The 25732-nt window shown below is 46.1% G+C and overlaps 4 protein-coding genes across 9 annotated transcripts; all 4 read right to left on the reverse strand.

Moving 5' to 3' along the window:
* Positions 1–221: 221 nt before the first annotated feature.
* Positions 222–3037, reverse strand: lrrc57 (leucine rich repeat containing 57). 2 transcript variants are annotated; one of them, XM_051069613.1, is made up of 6 exons: positions 2845–3037; positions 2351–2516; positions 1957–2092; positions 1532–1800; positions 1260–1445; positions 222–1119 (listed from the first exon to the last, which is right to left on the reverse strand). In XM_051069613.1, the coding sequence occupies exons 2-6, from the start codon at positions 2432–2434 to the stop codon at positions 1078–1080; spliced, it is 717 nt and encodes a 238-aa protein (XP_050925570.1). In that variant the 5' UTR covers positions 2435–2516; positions 2845–3037; the 3' UTR covers positions 222–1077. The 2 variants fall into 2 exon arrangements, with proteins under 2 accessions (XP_050925570.1, XP_018530298.1); XM_018674782.2 differs by having other exon boundaries at positions 565–1119; positions 2351–3037.
* A 514-nt stretch (positions 3038–3551) lies between these two features.
* Positions 3552–15369, reverse strand: LOC108882337 (putative leucine-rich repeat-containing protein DDB_G0290503). Of its 3 annotated transcripts, XM_018674781.2 has the most exons (29): positions 13260–15369; positions 12882–12977; positions 12545–12628; positions 12298–12360; positions 11222–11299; positions 10920–10976; positions 10357–10440; positions 9851–9934; positions 9653–9733; positions 9401–9484; positions 9078–9140; positions 8910–8993; positions 8762–8836; positions 8497–8559; positions 8139–8201; positions 7996–8058; positions 7660–7722; positions 7517–7579; positions 7378–7440; positions 7212–7274; positions 6827–6889; positions 6557–6619; positions 5953–6036; positions 5792–5854; positions 5527–5589; positions 4666–4728; positions 4528–4590; positions 4038–4166; positions 3552–3904 (listed from the first exon to the last, which is right to left on the reverse strand). In XM_018674781.2, exons 1-29 carry the CDS (start codon positions 13612–13614, stop codon positions 3624–3626), a joined length of 2601 nt encoding a protein of 866 aa, XP_018530297.2. In that variant the 5' UTR covers positions 13615–15369; the 3' UTR covers positions 3552–3623. The 3 variants fall into 3 exon arrangements, with proteins under 3 accessions (XP_018530297.2, XP_050925568.1, XP_050925569.1); XM_051069611.1 differs by lacking the exons at positions 7212–7274; positions 7378–7440; positions 7517–7579; XM_051069612.1 differs by lacking the exons at positions 6557–6619; positions 6827–6889; positions 7212–7274; positions 7378–7440; positions 7517–7579.
* A 146-nt stretch (positions 15370–15515) lies between these two features.
* atg14 (autophagy related 14) lies at positions 15516–21503 on the reverse strand. Its single transcript, XM_018674786.2, has 11 exons — positions 21002–21503; positions 19961–20023; positions 19770–19812; positions 19313–19394; positions 18996–19233; positions 18252–18481; positions 18049–18166; positions 17861–17951; positions 17572–17657; positions 17307–17481; positions 15516–16725 (listed from the first exon to the last, which is right to left on the reverse strand). Exons 1-11 carry the CDS (start codon positions 21277–21279, stop codon positions 16603–16605), a joined length of 1527 nt encoding a protein of 508 aa, XP_018530302.1. The 5' UTR covers positions 21280–21503; the 3' UTR covers positions 15516–16602.
* Positions 21504–21886: 383 nt separating this feature from the next.
* On the reverse strand, positions 21887–25670 carry tbpl2 (TATA box binding protein like 2). 3 transcript variants are annotated; one of them, XM_018674789.2, is made up of 9 exons: positions 25497–25670; positions 25272–25394; positions 24644–24806; positions 24144–24366; positions 23960–24047; positions 23494–23585; positions 22890–23057; positions 22374–22468; positions 21890–22173 (listed from the first exon to the last, which is right to left on the reverse strand). In XM_018674789.2, exons 2-9 carry the CDS (start codon positions 25317–25319, stop codon positions 22097–22099), a joined length of 954 nt encoding a protein of 317 aa, XP_018530305.1. In that variant the 5' UTR covers positions 25320–25394; positions 25497–25670; the 3' UTR covers positions 21890–22096. The 3 variants fall into 3 exon arrangements, with proteins under 3 accessions (XP_018530304.1, XP_018530303.1, XP_018530305.1); XM_018674788.2 differs by lacking the exon at positions 25497–25670 and having other exon boundaries at positions 21887–22173; positions 24168–24366; positions 25272–25452; XM_018674787.2 differs by lacking the exon at positions 25497–25670 and having other exon boundaries at positions 21889–22173; positions 25272–25451.
* Positions 25671–25732: the final 62 nt, after the last annotated feature.

Raw genomic sequence — 25732 nt, forward strand, 5'->3', positions numbered from 1 at the left:
AGAACAGCTCAGAGGTTTTTTAGCTTCTGTTAGCTAGCTCACAGTTAGCCTCTCTGACTTAGCATCTGTTGTTTAAACACATATAGATGTTGGTTCAACTTTAATATGACAGATGGATTGATGACAGATCAGATGGATTGATGACAGATCAGATGGACTGATGACAGTGTGGCTGTAGAGGGGTGAGGTGATCAATGATCGGAGCAGGAGAGAAACTCAGATCAGTTCATATTAAACCTGCTGTTTATTTAACTACAGACGAACCTGTTGATTCTCATGGAAGGTTTCAAACTCTACTCAGTGTTCAGGTGAAGCAGCAGGTAAACCACTTTAACCAGAGTTTAAAGATGGACCAGGATCCAGAGTCTGATCAGCTGATCAATAACAGAAACAGTGATGTGTTTGTTCAGTGGAAACAGAAGCTCAGAGTTTACTGAACTGATCTGTAGCTGCAGCTCAGTCACTCAGAGGTCAGCAGGTCCAGGTCCAGGTCCAGGTCCAGGTCCAGGTCCACAGCTGAACAAACTGATCTTGGATCAGACTCAGTGACAGAGAAACAGGATGTGATGTTTAGACCTGGTTTTAATGAGACTCCGTTTTGTCTGAACCGACTCCTTCAGACCTGAACCCTGACGGGACCTTCACATACAAACAGTCAAAGGACAAAGGTCAGAGGTCAGAGAAGAAAAACTGATCTGTGGTTTAAACTGTTCAAACTCTGTTTTAACGTTTCAGATTAATTTCTTTATTGATTAGTGATCAGTTAATAATTAGTCCAATCGATCCCCCAGAACCAGATCCAGTTTCCCGTCACTGACCATGAAGAAACCCGTGTTTAATGAGCGGAGTATTGATCAGGTTGATCGGTGAGTATTGATGGTATTGGCTGTGGTTCAGTCTGTGTCGTCTCCTGTTGGGTTAAATGTCCTCAGACCTGCACCAGGTCTCTGTGGGTGCTGCGGGAGGGGGTGACATCTGGTTTTTAGCAGAAGAAGAAGAAGCGGCGGTGGTGGGTGGAGTCTTGGTTGACCCCGCCTCCAGGTGGTGCTTTGAGGTTCAGACTCGTCAGAGACGTCTTCAGGTGAACTTCTTCTTAGTGGCTGTGAAACGCTCCATGTACTGAGGAGGGAACAGAACAGAGACTGTCAGAGACCAGCAGAGACCAGCAGAGACCAGAGGAGTTACTATTACTTAAAAGCAACACCTGAGCTGAGTGTTGTAGAATCTCCCACAGACCCTCAACGCAGCAGGACTCTCACCTTGTCGTATCCATCCAGGTCTCGCAGCCTCTTGACCTCGAACAGGTTTCCCTCCACAGAGAACAGAGACACCTGGGAGTCAGTCAGGATGGACAGAGGGATGGAGGACAGCTCCAGACAGTTCTCCTCCAGACGGAGGACCTTCAGACGGGGACACCGAGAGACCTCCACCGCCAGGACCGAGATCTGGAGGACAGAGACCTGGTTCTGGTCTGGTGTTGTGGTAACTTGTTAAATGAGATAAGAGTCTGTGAGACCTGGTTCTGACATACCTGGTTCTGGTTGAGGTTGATCTCGATGGCCTGCAGCTCAGACACCTCCGCAGGGACATTCTGGATCTTGTTTCGGGACAGGTCCAGCAGGTCCAGCTGCCTCAGGGTCGCCAGTCCAGGGGGGAACTCTGAGATCTGGTTCCCGGCCAGGCTGAGGGTCCGCAGGGATTTGAGCTGACCGAGGGCCGGGGGCAGCTGCTGGATCCGGTTCAGGTTCAGACTCAGAGTCTCCAGCTTCTTCAGCTTCCCGATGTCAGGAGGAAGAGAGGCTGGGGGAGGGGGGGGGGTAGTTTTAATTTAACATGTGATTTTCAGGTCTTGTGTCACATGACCACCTCTCAGGTTCGATCAGTGATTACAGGTGTAAACGTGTGTGTGTGATCAGTCGAACACCTGAGGACCGTCAGCAGGTGAGCGTCACTCACTGAGCCTGTTGGAGTTGAGCGTCAAACTCTTGAGCTGCAGGAAGTTTCCGATGGCGGCGGGAAGAAGCTCGATCTTGTTCCCTGACAGATCCACGGTCCTCAGGTTGGAGGTGAGTCTCTGCAGCTCCTCAGGAAACTGAAGCACGCACACACACACACACACACACACACACACACACACACAGTTTGTTTCCAGGAATCAGCTCCAGACTCATGTTAAACTCGGAGCTTCAAGTCTGCGTCTGTCTCACCTGTACCTTAGGTGTATGTGACGTCATAGCTAACCTCCTCAGTATTTACCTGTAAACACCGTGATTTGAAACCGGTTCAGTCCGGCTCAGAACTGGTCTCAGTTTAAAAACCTCAACAACCTGGTGTGTCAGGTGTGTCTCACCTCCTGCAGTCCTTTCCCTGTCAGCTGAAACACCCCGGTCTTCTGGGAGGTCTCCAGGTGAGACTTGAGCGCGCTGTTCCCCATGAGGACCCGCGGCCAGGTGAGCCTCCACCTGTCTACCTGTCTTGGTCAGAACCTGAGAGTATCTGCTGGTGACACCGTCCACCTACAGCGGGAAAACTCCACCTGTGACACTGATGTCACAATTCATATCCAGACCGGATGTAGTCGGTATCAGTCCGAGTCCCGGGATCAGCTGACGGATTACCGGAGCTCCTCTCGTCCTTCGGCCAGGCTGCTAACGGCTAGCTGTGTTAGCTCCTCTGATACCGACCTGTTCTCTACACAAACAAGCTGACAGCAGCTCACGGTGCCGGTACCGTTAATGTTTACCGGAGCGGGTTCAGTCCAATGTGAAGCTACATTAGCATTGCCGTTAGCCTGCTAGCTGCTACAAACACAGTGACACACAGGAAACAGAGCGGTTTACTCACCGCAGCGAAAACACAGCGTCGCTTTACGTCCAAATAAAATCCCGTCACGTAGAGAGAGGGGACCGTCAGGTGAGGGTGTAGTTTGTCAGGTGAAGGTGTAGTTTGTCAGGTGTGAGTGTAGTTTGTCCGATTAGCGGAGACGCCCTGACTCACTGAGGACTGAGCGGCTCTGCTCTGTCAGCCAATGGGAACACCGGATAGAGATACGTCACTTCTTTTATGCATGCGCATTACTGATCTGTTAATGTAAACAGTTCTGTTCATATATATATATATATATATAACCCCTCCATATTAACCCTGACACTGGGCTCTGACTCTTTCATCATTATTGTATTTCACTGTGCCTGTGTATCAGTCTCTGCTGTGATGAACAACTTTCACTTGTAGTTTAGTGTTTTCACATTAATGTGTTGTTACTTTTAAATACCTGTTTCCTCCACCACTGACAATGACTGAAAGCTCCAGAAAAGCCACTAAATGGACCCTGAGTTTTGTTAGCTGCTAATCTCAGAACAGCTGTTGTTGTTGTTGTTGTTGTTGTTGTTGTCGTCGTCCTGACATGCAGTTTCAGAGTCAGTAATACTGTTGTGATTATCTCTGCTGGTTCAGATCTTTATTACAGTTCATCATTATTTTCTTCTACTCATTCTGCTGTAACCACAGGAAATCATCCACCCTACCAAAATAAAAGTCCAGCCTTAATGTTCCAGTCTGATAAATGAGAGGATAGTTTATTGTTCAGAGGATGTCTCACTCCTTCTCTGATCCCGGTCCTATCAAAGCAGGAACAGCAGGAATCCGGAGAAGATGCTGAAGTTCCTGGAGTCGTCGTAGAGCCGGTAGCTGGCCGGCAGACTGAGGTGGACCCGGTCGCCCTCCTCCAGCTGCAGGACCACGCTGTTAGATGTGGAGGCGTAGCCACCATGGTCGTTCAGATCCAGGTTGAAGATGACGGGCTGTTCGTTCCTATACAGATAGAGACCCATGTAGCCCTTCATGTAATCTGCAGCTGTGAAGCTGAAGAAGTAAGCACCTCTGACAGGAGCCGTGAACACACCTGAGGAACAGACGAGCCAGAGCTGTGAAGGTTGTAATGTCTGAGGGTCAAATCTCTGCAGCTCCACCTTCAACAGACTCAGACTAAGAAAACCCTGTACCTGCTGATTACCAGCTGTTTACCTGCTGCTTACCTGCCGTCTGGTCGTAGGCTCGGCCGATGTTGCTGATGGTTTTAGAGAAGATCAGAGTGGTCTCCTCATCAAACGGTCCCACTGATCCTGAGTCAGTCAGACCGGCTGAAAACGCCACCTTCAGCTCATCTGAAACAAACAGGTTCAACTTTTAGAGAATCTTCATCATCATCATCGTCAGATTCCACTCTCAGGTAAATCTGATTCTGTTTGATCAGCTGTCAGCAGGTTCCTACACATCAACGTCAAACCAGTGATAATCATCCTGAGGTTAAAATAAACGACAACATCTCCTCCTCAGATCAAACTCACTGTTTGTCACCACAAACACAGAAAAATATAACCTCCACACATGGTGATAAACAGTCAGAAGCTTTAAACAAAACTTTACATGAACTTTTCCTGTTTGTTCAACTCACTGAAGAAACTTGTCCAAACCTTTGACTGAGCAGAAACAGGGTTAAACTTTCTGAATGAGTGAGGTCCAGACCTGAGTTGGTGTCTGTGATCTGCTGCAGACGGTCGTCGGTCACATTCAGTCTGAAGCTCAACTCTGAGAATCAGAATCAGAAACAGGTTCAGTTCAATCTCTTTAAACCACATGAGTTTAAACCTCAGTCAGATTCACCTGTGGTTTCTGTCCTCAGATCCTCCAGCTGCTTCTCACTGACTCTCAGTCTGACCTCCAGATCTACACAGGAAACAGAAAGTCAACATCAGGCTGCGAGGCTTTTCTGAAACATCTCAGCAACTCTTATTGTGATGAAATGTTTGTCAGGTTGAACTGTATGACCTGACGATTACTCCTGCGCCACCTTCAGGTCAAAGTCACTTTATTCCAACAGAATCAGTGGATTCACTCCCATGAGGGTTAGCATGCTACTGTTAGCATTAGCTGTCTCTGTCTATTGTCAATTCAACAGTTTAAAGGAACAATTCATGTCTTCAGATGAATCTCTGTCTCATGTCTGTGATCAGAACAGAGGTTAGCTTAGCGTCAACTCTGGGAGCAGGGGGAAACGGCTGACCTGTTACAGTCATTTCAAAGTTAAAACATTGAGGTGGTTCAGTTTACACATTGTCCTTCATGTCAGTCAGCTTTAGAGAGATTTTAGATACAGCTAGGCTAACAGTTTCCCCTGTTTGCAGTCTTTATGCTAAGCTAGCTCTGTGTGGCGTTTTCTTGTGTTTCTCACTGAACCTGTTGTGAATCATTGAGCTCTGACTGTTTCCCTCTTTGTAAAATACATTTCTAAAACTGGTTTTCAAAGTATTTAAAGCCTGCAGTGTTTACCTGCTGACAGCTAACAGCCTTCTCTTTAAACAACTAAACAGCCGCTGAGCACAAATGAGACAGAGAGCTGAATGTCTGACTCTCAGAGAGACGAGTCGAGTGTTGAACTGTTCCTTTAAATCAGCAGGTGTCAGTTCTGACCTTCACAGGTAACAACAGTCCGACCTCTGTGAGCAGGTTAAAACATCACATTACCTGAATGTTGAGTCTGCAGCTCCATCATCAGACTGTCAGAGTTGCTCTGTTGTTTCTCTAAAACTGGAAATGAGAAAAGGTCAAAACACAAAGTTTCACCTTAGGTAATGATCACACCTGTGCTCAGGTAAAGTCCAGCTGCTCCGACTGAGGAGCCTCTGCTCTGAGAGATACAACAACAACCAGCTGCTGCAGATTCTTCATCGAGAAGAATCAGAATAAAACAGACCCAAACACCTTCGAGCTGAGCTGAGTCTGATTTTACCTTCAGTCTTCACCTTCAGCTCGTTCAGCACAGCCTCGTCAGCCGTCAGTCGGATCTGCAGCACTGACAGGAGATAACTCTGATGTAGGTGATTTCATTCATGTCACCACAGAGATATTAAAGTACAGGTGTGTTGTTACCTGCAGTGTCTCTGAACTCACCTGTGCTTTGTGTCCTCAGCTCGTCCACCTGTTCCTCAGTGACGTTCAGTCTGAGACTCACAGCTGACAGTTCAGCGTCATGCACTGAAACCAGTAGTTTTATATCAAGACAATAAAATCTGCAGAACATCCTCACACAGTTTCTCTGTAGAACCCACAACACTTTTATTTAAGGTGTTCCTCAGGGAACCTCCTGGGATCCTCTGTGGTTTTAATTACAGTTACATTTATTACTTTAATGAGTTCTTTATGTTTGTTTTTGACTACATTTATTCTCATTTGGTGTTTTATTTATTAGTTTAATAGGTTTTTGTTAAGTAGGGCGGCTCTGTGAGCAACTAAAAAAATACACACACAAAAATACTGAAAATGAAAATGAAAATAATAATATATTAAATAATAATAAAGTTACAATAATAAATAAATGATCTGATGAGAGTTCCTCTTGATAATGTTTCTGTGGACTAATATCAAATATCCAATGTTTATCTCTTGCTTTAATAACACACACATTTCTATTAAACAACAAACAGTATCATTCTTTCATTCTTTTGTGACCAAAGACAAATAATAATAATGTTAAGAAGTGAGTGAGTGACTCTACCTGTGTTTTCTGTCCTCAGATCCTCTAGATGTTTCTCATTGACTCTCAGTCTGACCCCCAGACCTGAATAAATGATTCAAATTATCTCCTTAAATAAAACAGTTATAATTATTACAGCCGATGTTATCTGCAGTGTGAGTCTCCACTTGTTCCAGATATGTCTCAGTGGATGTCAGTCTGAGATTCAGAGCTGATACAACAACAGTCAGACTGATTTATTTAATAAATAACACATCATGCAGAACAATAACAGAGTAAATCTAACTCTACCTGTAGTGTTGTTGCTGATGTCTGATAGTTTGGACTCCATCACAGAAAACTGAACAGACTGAACTGAAAACATAAAACCAGAATCATTTTAATCACAACTTTAACATGGAAGAAAAACATCTGATCATTGATATGATGAAGTGGTAAAACATGTGCTGAGGGACATTTAAATATCAGGTGGTTCCTACAAGAACTATCAGGGTTCCTTAATGTTTATAAAGGCGTTCCTCAGGGAACCGTACTGGAGCCTGAAACAGTCTCTAAATTTTTTCTCCTTTGAGTTAAATGGTCTCAAACTTTCTGTCACTTTACATAAATGTCTGTGTCTGATTTAAACTTCCATAGTGTAAAAAGAAGAAGAAATAAGTGAGTGTCTAAAACGTACCTGTGTTTTCTGTCCTCAGATCCTCCAGATGTTTTTCACTGACTCTCAGTCTGACCTCCAGACCTGAACAAGGAAATGATTGATGATTCATCTTTAATCTAATGATTTAATTAATTGATTGATTAATTTAATTGACTGATGATCACTGAGGACTTGATGATGTTACCTGCAATGTGAGTCTCCAGCTGTTCCAGATGTGTCTCAGTGGATCTCAGTCTGACTTCCAGAGCTGCAGAAATCTGGTCTGTTTATCTCTTACATTCATACGTTAAATGATGATAATAATAAAGTAAATGTAGGTGTACCTGTAGTGTTGTTGCTGATGTCTGTCAGTCTGGACTCCATCACAGAAAAATGAACAGACTGAACTGAAACAATATAATAATTTCAATCACACCTGTCAGAAGGTAACTGCAGTGAATCAACACTGTCTTTTTTTTTTTTTTACCTGTGTTTTCTGTCCTCAGATCCTCCAGATGTTTCTCACTGACTCTCAGTCTGACCTGAACCTCTGGAGAAAAAACAGTCAGTATAAAAATAAATCACTTTTCTTTACTCCACGCTGCCACCTGGAGGAGCTGTAAGGACATAATATATACTTTAAGTACAGAGAGTGGACCGTGACATTTGTGGGCCAGTTACTGAAATCTGATTCAACACAGTGAAAAAGAAGATGACAATATTCAACTGTTTCTTAAAACAGATTATTGTTCCTGTTCAATAGTTTTTAATCCTACAGTTCTTCTATTATTACATACATTTTGAACAGATGTCAGAGTGTTACCTGTGTTCTCTGTCCTCAGATCCTTCAGATGTCTCTCACTGACTCTGAGTCGGCTAAACAGCTCTGATGAGAAACCAATCAGATACATCAGGAGTTCTTACCTGTGTTAATGACACATTAATGAAGAGTAAATCTAACTCTACCTGTCGTGTTGTTGCTGATGTCTGACAGTCTGGACTCCGTCACAGAAAACTGAACAGACTGAACTGAAAACACAAATTCAATCAGCCACAAAATAAAACATGATCATCACAGTCGGAGAAAAACATACACACTTTAACATTACACTGTATTATTGTTATTTAATTTTTGGGTAAATCACAGTGAGTTTTATTAAACTCATCATTAACTTGACACTGTGTTTTATGCAGATGTTGAATCAGCTGAGAGGATCAGCAGGTTCTCTAGAGAACCCTCATGTATTTGAGGTTCCTATGATGATGATTTAAATGTTTCCATCAGTCTTCAGTCAGTGTTGAACCTTTGTTGAACCAGTGTTACCTTTGTTCTCTGTCTTCAAATCTTCCAGATATTTCTCACTGACTCTCAGTCGGCTCAACAGCTCTACAGAGAAACAGTGGAGATAAGGGTCAACAGGTTTATGGAAGAGTTTAATCTGATTATCTTCAGTGCTGGGGTTGAAGGCGACTGGACTTCAGCACTTAAGACTATAATGACAGAGACATAATGTTTAGTCTAATTATTGTCTAATTAACTATCAGCTGTCAGCTTGTGGACTGACTGATGTATAAACAGATGACTGTACCAGAGTTCAGTTTGTCCATCAGACTCTCTGTCGAGTTCAGTTTTCTCTGCAGGTTCATCAGTTTGGATGTTTGATCTGTAAACAGAGCAGGTTGGACAGTTTCTGTGTTCCTGTATTTCGGTTTATAATTAAACAGTCAGTCAGTTACCTGTTCTGTCAGTCTGCAGCTGCTGTATCTGATTCTCTGCAGAGTTCAGTCTGACCTGCAGCTGCTCCACTGAATCAGCCTCAACTGAAAACAGAAACATGCAGGGTTTCCTACCTGCTCCTCCTGCTGTGAATCATGAAGAGAAACAAATGGCTCTCCTGTGTTTACCTGCAGCCTGTGTCTCAGTCTCTGTCAGTCTGGACTTCACAGCAGAGACTTCAGCCGAATGAGCTGCAGAGATAAAGACAGAAAAATAAAGATCAGTTCACTGATCTGTGAACTGCACAGGTGAATATTATCCAGTTATTTCACCAGGTGACCCACTGCATCATCAATATCAATTAAAACATCCATGAGTCAGCTGACATTCATCTGGTCTGAGTGATAAATAATTGCATCATCTGCAAACAGGTGAACTCTGAACTCCGTCAGCTGTGAATGCCCAGGTAAACCTCTGTGGGCCAAGTAAACGTCTATCTAAACCTCCTCACCTGTTTGATCGCCCCTCAGCTCCTGCAGCTCTCTCTCTCCTCTCATCACTCTGCTCTCCAGCAGCAGCAGTCTGTCTGTCTGATCTGGAACCAGAATCAAAACCAGAACCAGAGAAACAAACGTTTTCACATGAGAACTGGATGTTAAAGAGACATAGAGGTTATTGTCAGAGTTGGCTGAACACGATGAGAAGACCTGTCAGAACCAAACTGGGGCTTGTGTTTAATTCTTATACCATGCAGGTATCGTACCTGTGTTGTTTGTCTCCAGGTGCAGCAGTCGACTCTTCACAGTCAACAGATTTTCTTCCAGAGCGGACGAGCTGCTGAGCGCTGAGAGAAGATTGTTTTGTTAATAAACCTGTCCAGAAAAACACTTTAACATCCTAAGCATAAAAACCATGAGAAACCAGGTTCCAGGTTTGCTGACAGGTGTGTGTTTGTGTTCACCTGTGGTTTGTGTCTGCAGTTGGTCCAGTCGATGCTCACCAACGCTCAGTCTGTGGTTCAGAGCTGAGACCTCCTCTGACTGACCTGGAACCAGGTTTCACAAAGAATCAAGACCATAAAGATTTACAAACTGACACTGAGCTAAAACTTTACATCTCTACAGAAAAGACTGCACTGAGCCTGAACCTGTTTCATTGTTTTTGTTTGTCAGCAGCTGATTCACTGAGTCTGATGTCAGACTCTGACGACCAAATCCTCGTTAGTAGATCCAGACTAACCCGGGCCCTGATCCTGCAGTGAGCCTGGAGAGACCGACCCGACATCACACTCACTGCTCACACACTGTGGAGCTCAGTGGATTTCAAAATAAGAGTGTGAGGTAACAGATCAGTCCCCAGATGGGGTTCAGATAATCTGGATTCATAACAGAAGTCTGGATTAGTTTAATCACACCTGAGGAAGCTGGTCCAGGTGTTCGGCCTGCAGGTAGTCCAGGTATGTCTCACCTGTGTGTTTGGCCTGCAGGTGGTCCAGGTGTTTCTCTGCGTCCTCCAGTCGACTCTCAACAGAAAGCAGTCGACGAGTTTGATCTGAGCAGAAACACATTGTCACACACACACACACACACACACACACACACACACACACACACGCACACACACACACACACATCAGCAATATTCATCTGATAATACAACAGAACAAATACTTTTACTTTGATACTTGAAGTACTTTTACCTTCAGTACAGTAACTATGGTAGTATTTTTTGGACTGTAACTTGCAGTAGTATTACAGTACCAGTATTACTGGTACTTGTACCAGGAGAGTCACAGTTACAGTCACTGAATGAATGAATGAATTAATGAATGAGTGAATTAATCCTGTGTTTTATAAAAAACATTCTTGCTTCAGTTCATAGTCGTTGATGTTTTTATTGGTTTTTACATTTCATTAAACTTTTATCTTGATTTCCATTATTTCTGAACACACGAACAGATGTGTATGTGATGAGTGAGTGAACTGCTGGGTAAATGAAGGAGTAAGCAGATGAATGAATGGATTATTCACCCTCTCTCTGAGACGAGTTCAGTTTCTCCTCCAGTGAGTTCAGTTGACTCTGCAGTGCTGCAACAACATGACAACATGACCCTCATTCATCTACTCATCCCCTCACATGTTCATGCAGATTGATTGATTGATTGATTAAATTATTGAATAACTGATTAGCAGCTGCAGCCCGGTTTAGTTTTGAGGTTAGGTTACAGCCACAGGAGGCGCTGCAGTCACTCCAGTCTGGGTCGTTTCTGTATGACATAGTTAATGATTATAGGACCTGAGGCCCGATCGATCAGATTGATCAGGTTGATCACCTTCAGAGTTTGCGTTGAGCTCCTCCACACGGATGATCAGCTGACTCTCAGACGCAGACGAGCTGTTTGAAGCTGAAGCTGAAAAAGTTTCAATCACATTTCAACATCGTCCTGTTTTTAAATGATCAATAAAGTTTCTGAGTCAAACTAACATTGGTCTCATCGGTCAGACCTCAGACCTGATCAGACCTGGTCCAGGTCTCTGAGGACTGCTTCCTGTCTGATCTTACGTCCCATGATGCCTTGCTGCAGCAGCAGAACCACAGACACGTAGAAACAACAGATCAGCTGTTTTCAGTTTGTGTAGATTTTCTCTCTTTAACAAGAGGTCAAAGGTCATGACAGGAAACTTGTGTCTGAAGATAATTGACTCTGCCTGTATTTCCCTCTCATGTTGTTTGTTTGTTTGTTTGTTTGTTGTTAGTTGTGACTTCCTGTCAGTAACTGATGGTTAAATGTTCCTGTCACAGGAAACTGTCTCTGCTCCTCAGGTCTTATAAATAAAGTTGGTTTGAAAACTTATTCTCTCTCAGTAACTTCAGGATTAACTTAGTGACGTCAGGTGTAACTTCCTGATTAGGCTGAAATACTGTTAACATGAAGTTCATACTGAACATAACAGCATTACATTCATACATATACAGCCTGAGTGTTCCAGGCAGAACATCATTAACAGGAACAGCTCAGAATGAAGAATCCAGAGAACATGTGACCAGTCTCTCTGTCTTTGTTGGTTTGACATTGTGTCGTTAGAGTCTCTTTAAATTCCTCTAAACCCACTGAATTAACGTGCGCTCTTCATCTGAGAGATACGGTGCACGCCCCTTTAATCAACACGCACTAACTCTGATTAAGTTAACACCGACTCAACTGACCCACATCTGAACCACCGTCGTACCGTTTAACACAGATCGAGGCAGTCAGGGTTTGTCAACCCCGACTTTACCTGAGAACCTGAGTTCAACCACAGGAGGTTAAACTCTCTTTGTAGTATAGGCCTCTGGTCAGTCTGAGAGAATCTGGATCAGGACTTTATCAGGTCTGGGTCCTGGATTTAAAGTGTTGGTGAATCTGACCTGAGATCTGCCTCCTCAGCTCCTCCATCAGACTCTCAGTGTTACACAGCCTGGCTGCCAGAACTGAAACCAGCAGAGGAAACACAATCACATCATCATCAACATCAACACAGCAACATCAACATCAACACGTCAACAACATCAACACAACAACAACATCAACACCACACTGCCTCTGCTCTCTCAGTAACAACACGTCTGCCTCCAAACTAAATCTGATGATGATGAAGGAGATGAAGGTGATGACCTGCGTTCTTCCTCCTCAGCTGTTCCACTGTGCTCTCGCTCGCCCTCAGTCTCGTCTGCAGGAACGGCAGCTCCGCCGCCAGAGCTGTGGAGACACCGACACAAGGTTACCATGGCAACCACAAACACACCTGTGGTGATACACCTGACAACCTGTGACTGCTGTGAGGATTCACAGGTGTGTGTTTCTATCACAGGACGACCGCTGGTTCACCTGAGGACCATCCTGAATCATCACACATCCAACCTGAGTCAGACTGTGACTACAGGTGTGAACACCTGTGCACAGGTGTCAGTCTGCAGCTGTTGTGTAGTTTGAGTGTGATGTGTGAGTTCACCTGTGTTCCTCCTCCTCAGAGTCTCCACTGAGCTGTTGCTGGCGTTCAGTCCAGACCGCAGCGTCGACAGTTCAGCTGAAAACTCTACAGCTCGGGCTGAGACACAAACACGATACATTAAACACCTGCTGATGTTAAACACCTGCTGACGTTGGGCTCAGAGCAGCTGTTTGATTCTTTACTCTGAGGTTTTCTAAGGTTTGGACACAAACAGCTGAAGAAGACGACAGAATCAGGAGCTGATGACGTCTCAGTCCTCAAACCAGTTCCACCTGATCCAGGTCTGAGGACTGAGACTTTAAGGATGGAGCTGTGAGGGACCAGGGTGGAGGACGTGACTTCACCTTCTCATACAAACAAGCCTAAAATATGACCCACCTTTGCTCTGCTCCTCCAGCTCCTCCACCTTCCTCCTCAGGTCTGAGTTCAGCTCCGTCAGCAGCTTCCTGTCCGCCTCCATCCTCTCCTCATCACCCCTCACCGTCTCTGTCAGTCCGTCCAGGCTCCGTCTCTGCCGCTCAGCCTCCACCTCTCCGTCCCTCAGCCGGCTCTCCATGCTCCGCAGGGCCTGACGCCGCTCCACCTCCTCCGCCTTCAGGCTCAGGACCAGCTCCTTCAGCCCCTGCAGCTCGTCCCAGAGGACGTGGAGCTCGGCACTGACATCCCCCGCTCGTCCCTGACCGACGACCAGAGACAAACAGGAGAGGAGCAGAAACAGAGCAGCAGACTTCATCCTGAAACACAAGCTGCTGCTGAACTACCGGCAGTCCAACAGATTACACACACACACACACTAATCTCAGGATGAATGAGTCCACTCACACAAACACGTCGTCTCTGCTCAGAAATAAAATCTATGTGCTGTAAAACAGAAATATTTCATCAACATAAGAAGATTAACTCCAGGTTCTCTGATTTTTCCAGGTCTTTCCAGGCTGGATACTGTGGTCGATAGGCTCCAGAACTCATAAATGAACTGTGGTGGTTTGTTAAACTTGATTCCAGATGTGGTTGTAGAAGGAGGAGCAGCAGATAAATCCACAGGTCGTCTAATGAATCCTTCAGTCTGATTCAGCCCCTCCTGGAAAACCAGGACCTGGACCTGGATCATTGAGACCCAGACTTTTCAGCTTCTTACCTGTCAACTCTTGTCACAGGTGAGTTAGAAACTCACTTTGTTCACTGACATCAGCTCAATACCTTGGTTCAGACTGAGACATCAACTGCTCCTGCTGAGGAAGATCAGCTCACATGATAGAAAGAGAGAGAATCAGGAACCAGCTGTGATCATGTGACTGTCAGGTGACAACATCCTCCACTGATGAAGACTCTGAGTTCAGGTTAAAGCTACGGCAGATTAAACTGTCCTGTAGTGTAAAGCTGCTGCCTGCAGGGGGCGCTGTTAGCAGACTGCTGCTGTGACAGAGACGTGTTTCTCTGCAGCTGCATACCAAACAGAGCTAACACGCTAATCTGCAGCTCAGCCGATCTGTATGATCAGAGGTCACGTGCACACTCACGTGCACGGCTTAACTGTCTGACTCAGAGGATCACGTGTGTGCGCGTTTGTGTGTGAGTATAAGTTAAATCCGAGTTTCCAGTCAAGTCAAATGTTATTTATATAGCGCCAATTCACAACAGAAGTCATCTTGAGGCTCTGTACATATAGAGCAGGTCTAGACCGTACTCTTTATCTTATAAGATTTACAGAGAGAAACCCAACAGATCCACCATGAGCAAGCACTAGGAGACAGTGGCAAGGAAAAACTTCCTTTTAAGAGGCAGAAACCTCGAGCAGAACCGGACTCAGGGTGGGCGGCCATCTGCCTCGACCGGTTGGGTTTAAACAGAAAGAGAGGGGGGTGGGGGAATGGGGGTAGGAGAAAGACAACATTGCAGATACACAGACTAAGTCAAAATGTAAATAGTAGTAGTAGTAATAATAATAATAATAATAATAATAATAATAATAGTAATAATTATTATTACAGCTAAAGGAATAATAATGACAAACAATGGTACATTAATAGCACTAACACTATCAATAACACTAGTAAATGTTTAATTATTGTTGCATCATGGGTTGAGCTGGATCATGGGAGCAGCAGGAGACTCTCCAGCTCCAGAGGCAGAACCCTGCAGTGAGAGACAGTAGCAGAGAGAGAGAGAGAAGCACAGCCTGGGCAGTAATGTGCTTGAGGCAAGAAGCACACAGTTAAAGTGATGCAGCGATATTAAGACAGTTAATAATAATCTCGTCGGCAGGACATCATGGACAACATTTAATAACTATTAAGCTTAACTTCACAGTGAAACAGCAACACCTCCACCTGTCTGTCAGGGTTTGGACCAATCAGACAGATATAAAAACTTTGTGAGGCTTCACTGCAGAGGAGCATTGTGGGTAACGCCTCAGCTCTGCAGATCCAAGAGCTTCATCAGCCAATCACAGAGCAGCTTACATCCACTGTTCACTCACAGCAGCTCAGACACACACTCACACACATACACTCACAGATACACACACGCACACACTCACACACATATACACATATACACACAGTGTTTTCTCTCAGACAGAAGATGAAATCACGAGGAGCTTCTGATTTATAGAAAAAGTCTGAGCTGAAAATCTTCAGTGTCCAAAACCAGAAAACAGATTTTATTTTAACTTTCAGACGTTCAAACACCTAAACAGGAGGAAACACGTCAGACCTGATCCAGGATCAGTCCTCAGAGAGTCATTCAGCTTCAGTCTCAGGATCCTGAAGATAAAACATCAGATTTTTATTTAAACTAAATCTTCTTCATTCAGACTGAACCAGACTCACTCTGGTTTTAACGGTGTGAACACTCAGCCTCTTGTTGTGTTGGATTCTCTCCACATTTGGTTCCACTGAGGCGTGTAAACAGTGTGTCATCACCATGGTAACCACTGTTTGTTTGTCTGATCATCAGTTTTTTACTGTTGTCATAGAGCGACACAAACTAACAGAAGAGGAAATAAAAGCAGAGACTGAGGAGCAGAGTCCGGCTGCAACTGTGAAATAACCGACAAAAAATCCCCGTTTCAGTGGATTTAAAAAACTTTGCTGGTTCCAACGAGGAGATCTGATTCTTCTCTGTCTGAGTCTGAAGACATCACCGTTTACTCACTGTTTCCTTCTTTAATGAGTCCAAAAATAATCTGCAGATAAACTGACTGACATGTAATAACTGGTTCATGAGCAGATGTTTGTTAATGCTCAGTGCTGACATCAGAGCTGAGAGCAGAAACCTGCAGGTAGCAGCTCCTCATCTGTCTGAACTCGACCAGAGATCCTCTGGGAAGACGCTCCACTCAGTCACAACAGTGAACAACCAGACAGTGGCTGCTCCCACAGAGCGAGATGTCATCTCAGGAGAAGATCAGAGTCAGAGCAGATCAATAATGTGCAGCTCAGACTGAACATCAACGATGTGTTCACTGTCTCATCAACCAGTCATCACATGTTTCCACACAGACTGAAGCTGTTTTATACAGAATCAAGTCCTTCAGTGTTTCAGAAACAGAAATGTCACAGTCTGACTTGTGTTGTTCAGAGCTTTCTACCAGCTGACCTCTGACCCCAGTCCACTGAGTTCCAAACCAGCCCAAAGTCTGAGACCTCCAGGAGTCCAGATCTGAACCAGGTCGGTCCATGTTGGAAGGTCCAGTTCGGTCCGGTTGAGTCCGGAGTGGTCAGCGCTGGCCGGTGTAGGCTCTGAACCAGGAGGTGACGGATGCAGCAGCAGACGAGATCATCCCACCGGTGTTAGCAGAGGGCTGGGACACCTGCAAAGCACTCTGGGAAAGATCCATGGACTGTAGGAAGAAGAGGAGGAGAAGAGAAAGGAGTCCAGTTGGTGACTGTGTGAAATATTTCTCTGAACTTCCACCAGGTGCGACCTCAGAGCAGGTGAGTCAACAACTGAACTCATTTCATCAGCTGATTCAGAAGCAGGAAGTTTACTGTCGATGATGATGTTTGATGGCAGGAGCACTGAGTTTACCTCACAAAACAACATGTCACAAACATCTGCTGACGTCCACCATAAAACCAGGTTTTAGACTGATCAGCACCAACAGCACACACCTGTGGTTCACCTGCAGGATACACACCTGGATACACACCTCGAGCCTGTGGTGTTTCAGTGCAGCGTTCTGCCGTCATGAGAGATGATCTGCCTGTTCGGTCTCAGAGGCTCCAGACCTGCAGTGCTGTGTCTGTGGTTGGATCAGATCTGTTCCAACCACAGACACAGCACTGCAGGTCTGACGTCAGACTGAACCAGAGGATCAACAGCTCGTCAGTAAACCATGGGACTGATGTTTGGACTCTGAATCAGCTGATTTTCACCCTGACCTCTACAGTGATGTGTCTGAGGTGATCCAGGTGTTTCTACCTGTGATGGGATGTCACAGAATCGTGGACTGGGCACCGTCTCCCAGTCTGTCCCCAGGTCTGTCTCCTCGTCTGTCACCGCCTCGTCCCCGCTCTCCTCTGCCGGCCCTGCCGCTTCCGGCTCCACAAACTCCATCGACTCCTCCAGGTCAGCACTCACCTCGAACGGCCCCGTCCTGAACAAAACAGGTAACGCTGAGTCACAGGTAAGTCCATCAAACTGAAACCTTCCTCTGGTCTGAACACGTCATATAGGTATATCTCACCTGCCCAGGTTGTCGTTGTCGGGGGAAACCAGAAACATGATGTTCCTCAGAGTGTGATGAGGGTGGAGCTTCTCACTGTCGACATGCTGCACACACACACACACACACACAAGTTTAAATCATTATTATGAATATGAAATATAATCAGTGGTTTAAATGAAATTGACTTCTGTCTGTGAAGCTGCAGCTGAATTCTTTCTGCTGTTATTGTTATTATTGGTTCTGTAGCTGAGAATCTGAGAGGTCGTGTGGAGCAGAGAGCTGCTGTGTGTGTGTGTCACACTCTGACCTGTGAGAAGCAGAGGTGGAGGATGTTGGTGTTGAGTTTGCTCAGAGCTCTGGTGAAGCGGTACCTGCTCAGGTTCTCTCCACAGAACTCACTGAGAACAGACACAGACAAACAAACAGATAAACACCTGACGCTCTGATCTCCTGACAGCACAGAGGGAAGTGAAGGCAGCAGCAGGTGTGTCCTACCTGTTGCAGAGTTTTTTGGGCAGGTTGACGTCCAGGATGTGAGACAGGATGGTGACGAGCTGTGTGGCGTAGCAGAGAGCGGCACTGATGGTGTGAGCCGGGTTAATGTGGTCCAGCTCTGCAGCAGGTAGAGGTCAGAGGTCACAGTGCAAACAAAGTAAACCTACTACTGATTCGTATTTTGTTGCCCCGCCCCCCCTCACCTGGGCCCTGATTGGTGCTCTTCTCCTCCACCCAGCTGTAGTAGGCGGAGCAGTCTCCATTGCTGGGCAGAGTGACGGAGGGGCCCGTGATGCTGATGCTGGTCTCTCCGTTCTGGTCGTCCCAGATCCAGCGCCCTGACAGGTAGGTCGTCCTCCGAGCCTCGGCCAGCTCGCTCACCGTGCTGGAGGTCAGCGCCGGGTCACACTCCGCCACCACATCCGCAGGGTCTCTGAGTCACAAACACAGGGGCAGAGGACAAGTTACCAGGGTTTACACTTTACACTCGGGGTGAGGTATGATGTCAGAGGTCAGGTGTGACGTCAGAGGTCAGAGGTCAGGTGTGATGACAGCGGTCAGGTGAGATGTCAGAGGTCAGGTGTGTGGTCAGAGGTCAGAGGTCAGAGGTCAGGTGTGATGTCAGAGGTCAGGTGTGATGTCAGAGGTCAGGTGTGATGTCAGAGGTCAGAGGTCAGGTGTGATGTCAGAGGTCAGGTGAGATGTCAGAGGTCAGGTGTGATGTCAGAGGTCAGGTGTGTGGTCAGAGGTCAGGTGAGATGTCAGAGGTCAGAGGTCAGGTGTGATGTCAGAGGTCAGGTGAGATGTCAGAGGTCAGGTGTGATGTCAGAGGTCAGGTGAGATGTCAGAGGTCAGGTGTGATGTCAGAGGTCAGGTGTGTGGTCAGAGGTCAGGTGTGATGTCAGAGGTCAGAGGTCAGGTGTGATGTCAGAGGTCAGGTGTGTCACCTGCTGCCCTGTTTCTCCTCCTGTGTGGGGAAGATGTGTGTAGTGAGCTCCAGGATGTGCTCTCGTCTCAGAGCAGCCAGCTGACTCAGTCTGCTCTGCACCTCTCGGCTGCGTCTCTCCAGCAGTTCGCCCAGACGACGGTTGTGACGCTCGATTTTGTCCCGTTTCTCCTGGTGACGTCCGGCTCGACGCTGCAGCCGCTGACTCTCCTCCTGAGAGCGCAGGAGGAGCTCTTTATCTGCAGGAGGAGGAGGAGGAGAGTGTGACAGAGGTCGTCATGTGACCACAGCGAGTTTAAACCCTGCAGACGGACTCACCGCTCTTCACCTCCTCGTTGCCCCAGGCCACCGCCTCCTTCAGCTGCTCGATCTTCATCTTACACGACATGACCTTCCATTTCTGAGGAGACAGCAGCTTGTCAGTTTGTCTGTCTGCTGGTTCAGGAGTGTCAACATGACAGACGAGTTTCAGCCTCTGAGCTCAGCTTTTAATCATCGTCTTCACTCTGTCATCTGTGTTCCCTCCGCCACCCAAAAACATCTGAAGTCTAAACATGATGAGGTTCCTCTGTGGAGCCTCAGACTGAAGCCTCAGTGGTTCAGTTGTTGTGAACATGAGGGTTTAGATCAGGACTCATCAGGACCGAGCTGCTCAAACATCACATCTGACTCTGAACAGCCCAAAGAAAAGAAACACCCTCGACTGATGCCGGACACATCACTAACAACCAGCAACAGACAAAAGATTTTAACAGGCTTCATGTCACAGACTCACCATCTCATCTGCCTGCAGCTTCTTGTCCATGGCCTGGATCACTCTGTGAGGAGAGGAGTTAACGTCACTGACACAGACCTGAGCAACAGCATTAACTTATTTATCCAGAGCAGAGTTTAATCAGTACTGATGTTAATGTCAGCGTCAGTGAAGCTGCTGTAAACTGGTGTGTGACTGCAGAGCTCCATCACCTCTGCTGCAGCTGCTCCTTCTCCTCCTTCAGCTTCTTCAGCCGCTCCAACTTTTCTATGTATCTGCAAACACAAAATACCATCAGTAAGAAAACACACTGAACTCCTTACTTCTATAACACACTGAACTCTCCACAGTAACTGAACGGTTGCTGATTTGGTCCTCTGTTCGTCCCCGGAGCACAGATTGGGAAACCAACCCGCTGACATGAAAACTACGAGGACAAAGTTATTTTGGGGGTTGACATGTTGTGTAACTGTAGCAGAGCAGCTAACCTAGCCAAACTAACACCAGGTTCCAGGCTGACTCAGCGGAGACAAGCTAACAGCTAATAAACCTGATGGAAACCGGCAGCTGGGACACAAAAACACAACAACACAGCTAACAGGCTAACAAGCTAACCAGCTAACAAAACCTGGCCTCACACCCCGCTGCTGGGACCGAGGACTGTTAGGTGCTAATGCTAACTAGCCCGAACTGAAATAATGACCCGCTGTAGTGCACAGATGATCTATTCACTGGTCTTTGCTGCTTTTATTTAAAAAAAATATTTAAGATAAACTGTATTCGTTTGTAAAACTGGATCTGACGTTAGCAAGAGAAACCTCCATCTATAAAAGCACAAATAATCAACGTGGATTTACAGCCGAAAAAGAAAACACATATATTTACATGATTTTAATTTAACATCAGAATGATTCACTTTTCTATTCGGCGTGTATTTAATACACCTGTCAGTGATTATTTCCAAAAAATAACCAACTTTTATCACTGGTGAACCTGAGTCACTTTCAGCTTCCACCAGACAGCGGTGTCAAATCAGAAAACTTGTAGATTTGTACTGACATTTATGCCGAACTGTAAAGAGGTTCATATTTTATTTCCACACCTTAATAGAACCTGACAGATTCAGAGTGTGTGCAAACATGCGGTCAACAGTAACATTTTCACATCTGCCTATGGAGGTTCGGCACGGGCAGTGAAAACAGCGGAGCACAGGCTGGAATGTGAAGTTTTCAGGACCAAACTTTGAACTTTACCTCTCCGTGTTCCTCCCGTCGAAATACACGAAGTCCCCGGCCTGGACACACCGGGCACAGGTGAGCCTGCGGCGGGAGGTGCTGCATAGGGGACACCGCTCCACCGCCACGTACAGACCCTCCGCGTCGTCCACCGACTCCACCATAACGCAGCCCGGGGTGGAGTGAGCCGGGTGGGGGTGGTGGGGCCGGAGAGGCGGTCTGGCTCCGGAATGAGAGCCGGAGGATGAAGCGGCTCGGTCCGGGCCGAGCGGTGGGAGTCCCGCCGAGGACGCCATGGAGAGGAGCTCAGCTAACCGGCTAAGCTAACAGTAGATCTAAAGATAGTATCGGATCGGCTCGGCTCGGCTCGGCTCGGTTCGGTTCTCTACGGCTCCATGCGGCTCTTCTGACCCTTAAACCCTCTGAACTGTTACAGCTCTCCGCTGAAAACGACCGGACACACAAATGTTGTTGTTTTGATGAGCAGACGATGAATCCGCCACTTCCGGTTCCGCTGAAAACGTGACGGGTTTGTTTATGTAATGACGTATTCGCTGTGGGCGGAGTTAATGCTCTGAGATTAGACCTGATAAACACTGACGTCAGTTCATGACAGATTAAATATCGAAATGTTTATTAGTTTCTCAAACTCACTAATTATAACATTGAATCAAAGTTTTCAGTTTTTAAATCAAATGACTTACGGAGTCCCTGAAGGGTCACGGTGGGAAACACTTCCGGGTTTTACGACCTCATAATATATTTTTAAATTCCTTATTTAGATGAAATTATTTTAAATTAATTTTCAGAGATCAGTCACATTTAGATTTGCCTGAAGACAGAGATAATACTGAGATTAAAGTCACGGAGTCATTCATATCAAAGGTCTGTTTTCTAACTGCTCAGTCACTGTTTGTTGTTCAGTTCTGATGTTAATCAACAGGAAACATGAAGTTTTCTCTGCAGTCATTTGGAAACCTGACATCTCTTTATTTTCTTTCAGGCTGGGAAAACATTCAAACAGGTGACTCTTGTTCTATCCACATCTCTGATGAGTAACACAAAATAAAATCCAGTTTTCAGTCTATTTACAGATGAACTGAAGTGCTGTCCTCACTGTTTCCTGAAGCCTCTCAGGATCGGATAAATGTTCTCGAACGCTTCATAGATCTCAGCTCGTTCTTTAGCTCCTGGAATTTAACACAACCACCGAATAACAACTTTATTAACAACAGGAGAAAAACAAATCTATCTCATCAGTACAAGAGATCATCTGATATCAAAACTTGGACCTGTTGGTTTCTAATTATTAGATCTGATTTTGTGATAATAATTATCTGCATTATTAAAATGAAGAGTTAGCTGTAGTTGTTGTGTGGAGTGTTATTACCGGTCAGAACAACTTTCCCAGACACAAAGATGAGCAGGACAATCCGAGGTTTCACCATCCTGTAGATGAGACCTGGAAACAGCTCAGGTTCATAACTGTGATTAAATAAAGAGGAAACAACGGTTTATTCACTGATTCAAACAGAAAGATGATTTGAACTCAGAACGTCTTCACCTGGTCGGATTCGTCCTCTGGGCACCACTCATGCACTCTGATTACTCCTGATTTAGTTACTGGTGGCAGGTGATAAGTAAACAGAGGCTAAGCTAACATTGGCTAAGCTCTGACCCCTGGTTTGACCTCACAGGTAAACCTGTGTGACCACAGGATGGACGTTAACAATGACTGATTATTGATCAGAGGAGTAAAGTCATGAGTCAGCACTGATCGATCTGACAGGTGTGTGTGAGTCTGTTTCACCTGACTGACTGAGCAGGACCTAGGCTAACAGTTTCCCCCTGCTTCCAGTCTTTGTGCTAAGCTAAGCTAAGTCTCTCTGTGTGTCTGTGTCTGTACCTGCTGAACTGCTGGTGGGTCAGGACCAGTCCCTCTAGTCTGATGGGGAAACAGACGTCACAGCTGGCCACCATGTTCTGGATCTTAAAGTCCAGGAAGCGAGCAGGGAAACCAAGTTTCTGCACCACGCGGGCGTACTTCCTGGCTGCAAGCCGCGACTGCTCCTCACTCCAACAGCCAGAGAGGAGACAAGGGTTAGAAACCTGACAGCAACCTGTCACCTGGGTCTACTCTGAACCTGGACTTTAAAAACCCTGTGAGGTTCTTCTCTCTGGGGTCCGACACTAACAGAAACCTGGACCTGTTGGTCGGTTCCTGTGTAAACGAGCAGCAGAGAAGCAGAAGTTTCCTATTTCTGAGGTGACATCAAACCCTGAACACCTGCACTCAGACACCTGTAACATCAACAGCAGCTGAGGACAGAGAGGACAGACTGAGGACAGGCTGAGGACAGAGAGGACAGACTGAGGACAGAGAGGACAGACTGAGGACAGAGAGGACAGGCTGAGGACAGACTGAGGACAGGCTGAGGACAGAGAGGACAGGCTGGGGACAGGCTGAGGACAGAGAGGACAGGCTGGGGACAGGCTGAGGACAGACTGACCTCTTGGCTCCGGTACAGACCATCTTCCCTGAGCTGAAGATCAGAGCTGTGGTTCGAGGTTCACGGATCCTCATGATGACGGCAGCAAAACGCTGAAACACACAAAGACATGACCTCAGAGAGAGACAGAGACACAGAGAGACAGAGACAGAGACAAAGACACAGAGAGACAGAGACAGAGACACAGAGAGACAGAGAGAAAGACAGAGACAGAGACACAGAGAGACTGAGACACAGAGACAGAGAGACAGAGAGAGAGACAGAGACAGAGAGAGAGACAGAGACACAGAGAGACAGAGACACAGAGAGAGAGACAGAGACAGAGAGAGAGACAGAGACACAGAGAGACAGAGACAGAGACAGAGACACAGAGAGACAGAGAGAGAGACAGAGACAGAGACACAGAGAGACAGAGACAGAGAGACAGAGAGACAGAGAGAGAGACAGAGACAGAGAGGTTCAGTACCTTGGGGTTGTATTCTGCGTTTCTCGCCTGCAGAGCGATGAACTTCAGGTCCAGAGGACAACCCAGGTTCACTGTGGAGACTATGTTCCTGCAGATACACAGTATCAGTACTGCAGTATCAGTAGTACAGGTGAAGTATCAGTACTGCAGTATCAGTAGTACAGGTGAAGTATCAGTATCTTACTGTAACTGTGGGATGATTCCTGACCTCTCTGTCACAGGGGTCATGGGGGTCATGGGGGTCATAGGGGTCATGGGACAGAAGGGGGAGGTGCCAGTTCCCGGTCCCAATGAAGACATCCCCTGCTGGGGGTCAGCTGCTGTGGAATCCTGGGAGTTGTAGTCGAGACAGACGCCGCTGTCCTGAGACTCGTCCAGAACTGAGGCCTGAGTCTGTGCTGCTTCAGCTGAAACCAGAGGCACCAGAGGAACCCTGAGTCCTGAACCCTGAGTCCTGAACCCTGAACCCTGAGTCCTGAGTCCTGAGTCCTTAACCCTGGATCTGCTGTGACTGAGGTTCAGACATGTTAACCAACTGCACCTCTGTGTCTGTGGACTATATAAATAACAACATTTGAAAGGATCAAACCCAACATTTCTGATGAGTCAGATCAGATGAGTTGGTCCTTCTGGCTGCAGGGGGCGCTGCTGCTCAATAAAGTTTATTGAAAAGTGATGTCATACCTGTGTCATCCTGTGTGCTGAGGTCATCAGGTAGAAAACTCAGGTCCAGCTCCGCCCCCAGATCTCCGCTCGGACCCGCCTTCATCGACAGGTAAGAGGAGTCCTGCAGGGAGGAGGTGGGGCTCTGGAGGCCCAGCTCCTCCCCCAACATGAAGCTGGAGTCCTGCAAGAGGAAATCAGACTCCATGTTGGATTTAACCTGAGTTAGATATGAACTCCCTGAGGATGAGCACAGCAGGTTTCAGGTGTTCAGGACGAGTGTCACTTCTACCTGGTTGTCTCTACGTATGCAAACTGCCACAGGTTCAATTCTAATAAATATAAAATTCATTCAATTCAGGTTTTATTTTAAGTGGTCAGATTTAAATCCCCAGAGGATGAAGCTCCTCAGACTCTCTGTCTCTGTCCAGGTGACAGGTGATGTGTTGAATCAGGTAAAGTGTTGAACTGTCAGGACCTGAATCACTCAGAATAATCTGACTCCATGTCAGCTAAGAAAATCTGAAGCTACAGATCAAACTTTATCTTTAGTCTCAAACAGTTCCCTCCTGTGACATCACACACAGGTAACAGGTGACAGGTGAGTCTTTAAATAAAGCAGAGCGGCAGCCTCACAGTCTGTACTCACATTTGCAATGGAGTCATCAAAGTAACGCTCCAACGCCGACTCATCCATGAGTGAAGAACCAGCTGACCTGATCCAGGACCTTCCAGGACCTTCCAGGACCTGGGTCCAGGCAGAGCTGCACAGCTGCATCCAATCCACACTGATATGACTCTGAACTCATTACACACTCACACACCTGAGGCAGAGGCACAGAGTAACTAAGTACATTTACTCACTGTACTTTACCTGAGTCTTCTCTTTATAATCGACCTTCACTTTTCCTCCAGCAGTTTCAGTCACTGTGTGAAATATGAAGTTATTAATTGAACTTCTACACAGTAAAAAGATTAACTAGTTTAGATTCACTACTATTAACTAGTAAAAATTAGCTGACGACGTTATTTTTCACGTAGAGAACCAAACACGTGTCTGATGTGTTTCATTTGAATCATTTCAACATTTTCCTGCAGTCAGTTCTTTGA

This window comes from Lates calcarifer, unplaced genomic scaffold (genome assembly GCF_001640805.2).
Source record: "Lates calcarifer isolate ASB-BC8 unplaced genomic scaffold, TLL_Latcal_v3 scaffold_58_123, whole genome shotgun sequence".
Classification (NCBI taxonomy): Eukaryota; Metazoa; Chordata; class Actinopteri; family Centropomidae; genus Lates; species Lates calcarifer.

Bases quoted from the DNA above. Each gene is read 5' to 3' on its own strand.
- lrrc57 (XM_051069613.1), bottom strand. From the start codon at position 2,434: ATGGGGAACAGCGCGCTCAAGTCTCACCTGGAGACCTCCCAGAAGACC. The intron at 1,446-1,531 runs GTATGTCAGAAC...TCTGTCCTCCAG, and splicing joins TCAACCTCAACCAGAACCAG to ATCTCGGTCCTGGCGGTGGA. The intron at 1,120-1,259 runs GTGAGAGTCCTG...TTCCCTCCTCAG, and splicing joins ACCTGGATGGATACGACAAG to TACATGGAGCGTTTCACAGC.
- LOC108882337 (XM_018674781.2), bottom strand. From the start codon at position 13,614: ATGAAGTCTGCTGCTCTGTTTCTGCTCCTCTCCTGTTTGTCTCTGGTC. The intron at 12,361-12,544 runs GTCATCACCTTC...TGCTGGTTTCAG, and splicing joins GCTGAGGAGGAAGAACGCAG to TTCTGGCAGCCAGGCTGTGT. The intron at 7,441-7,516 runs GTACACCTACAT...AGATTTCTGCAG, and splicing joins CATCAGCAACAACACTACAG to CTCTGGAAGTCAGACTGAGA.
- atg14 (XM_018674786.2), bottom strand. From the start codon at position 21,279: ATGGCGTCCTCGGCGGGACTCCCACCGCTCGGCCCGGACCGAGCCGCT. The intron at 20,024-21,001 runs GTAAAGTTCAAA...TTGTGTTTGCAG, and splicing joins GACGGGAGGAACACGGAGAG to ATACATAGAAAAGTTGGAGC. The intron at 17,482-17,571 runs GTGAGATATACC...TGTTTTGTTCAG, and splicing joins GACAACGACAACCTGGGCAG to GACGGGGCCGTTCGAGGTGA.
- tbpl2 (XM_018674787.2), bottom strand. From the start codon at position 25,400: ATGCAGCTGTGCAGCTCTGCCTGGACCCAGGTCCTGGAAGGTCCTGGA. The intron at 23,586-23,959 runs GTACTGAACCTC...TGTGTGTTTCAG, and splicing joins ACGCAGAATACAACCCCAAG to CGTTTTGCTGCCGTCATCAT. The intron at 22,469-22,889 runs GTACAGACACAG...ATTTAATCACAG, and splicing joins ACCCACCAGCAGTTCAGCAG to TTATGAACCTGAGCTGTTTC.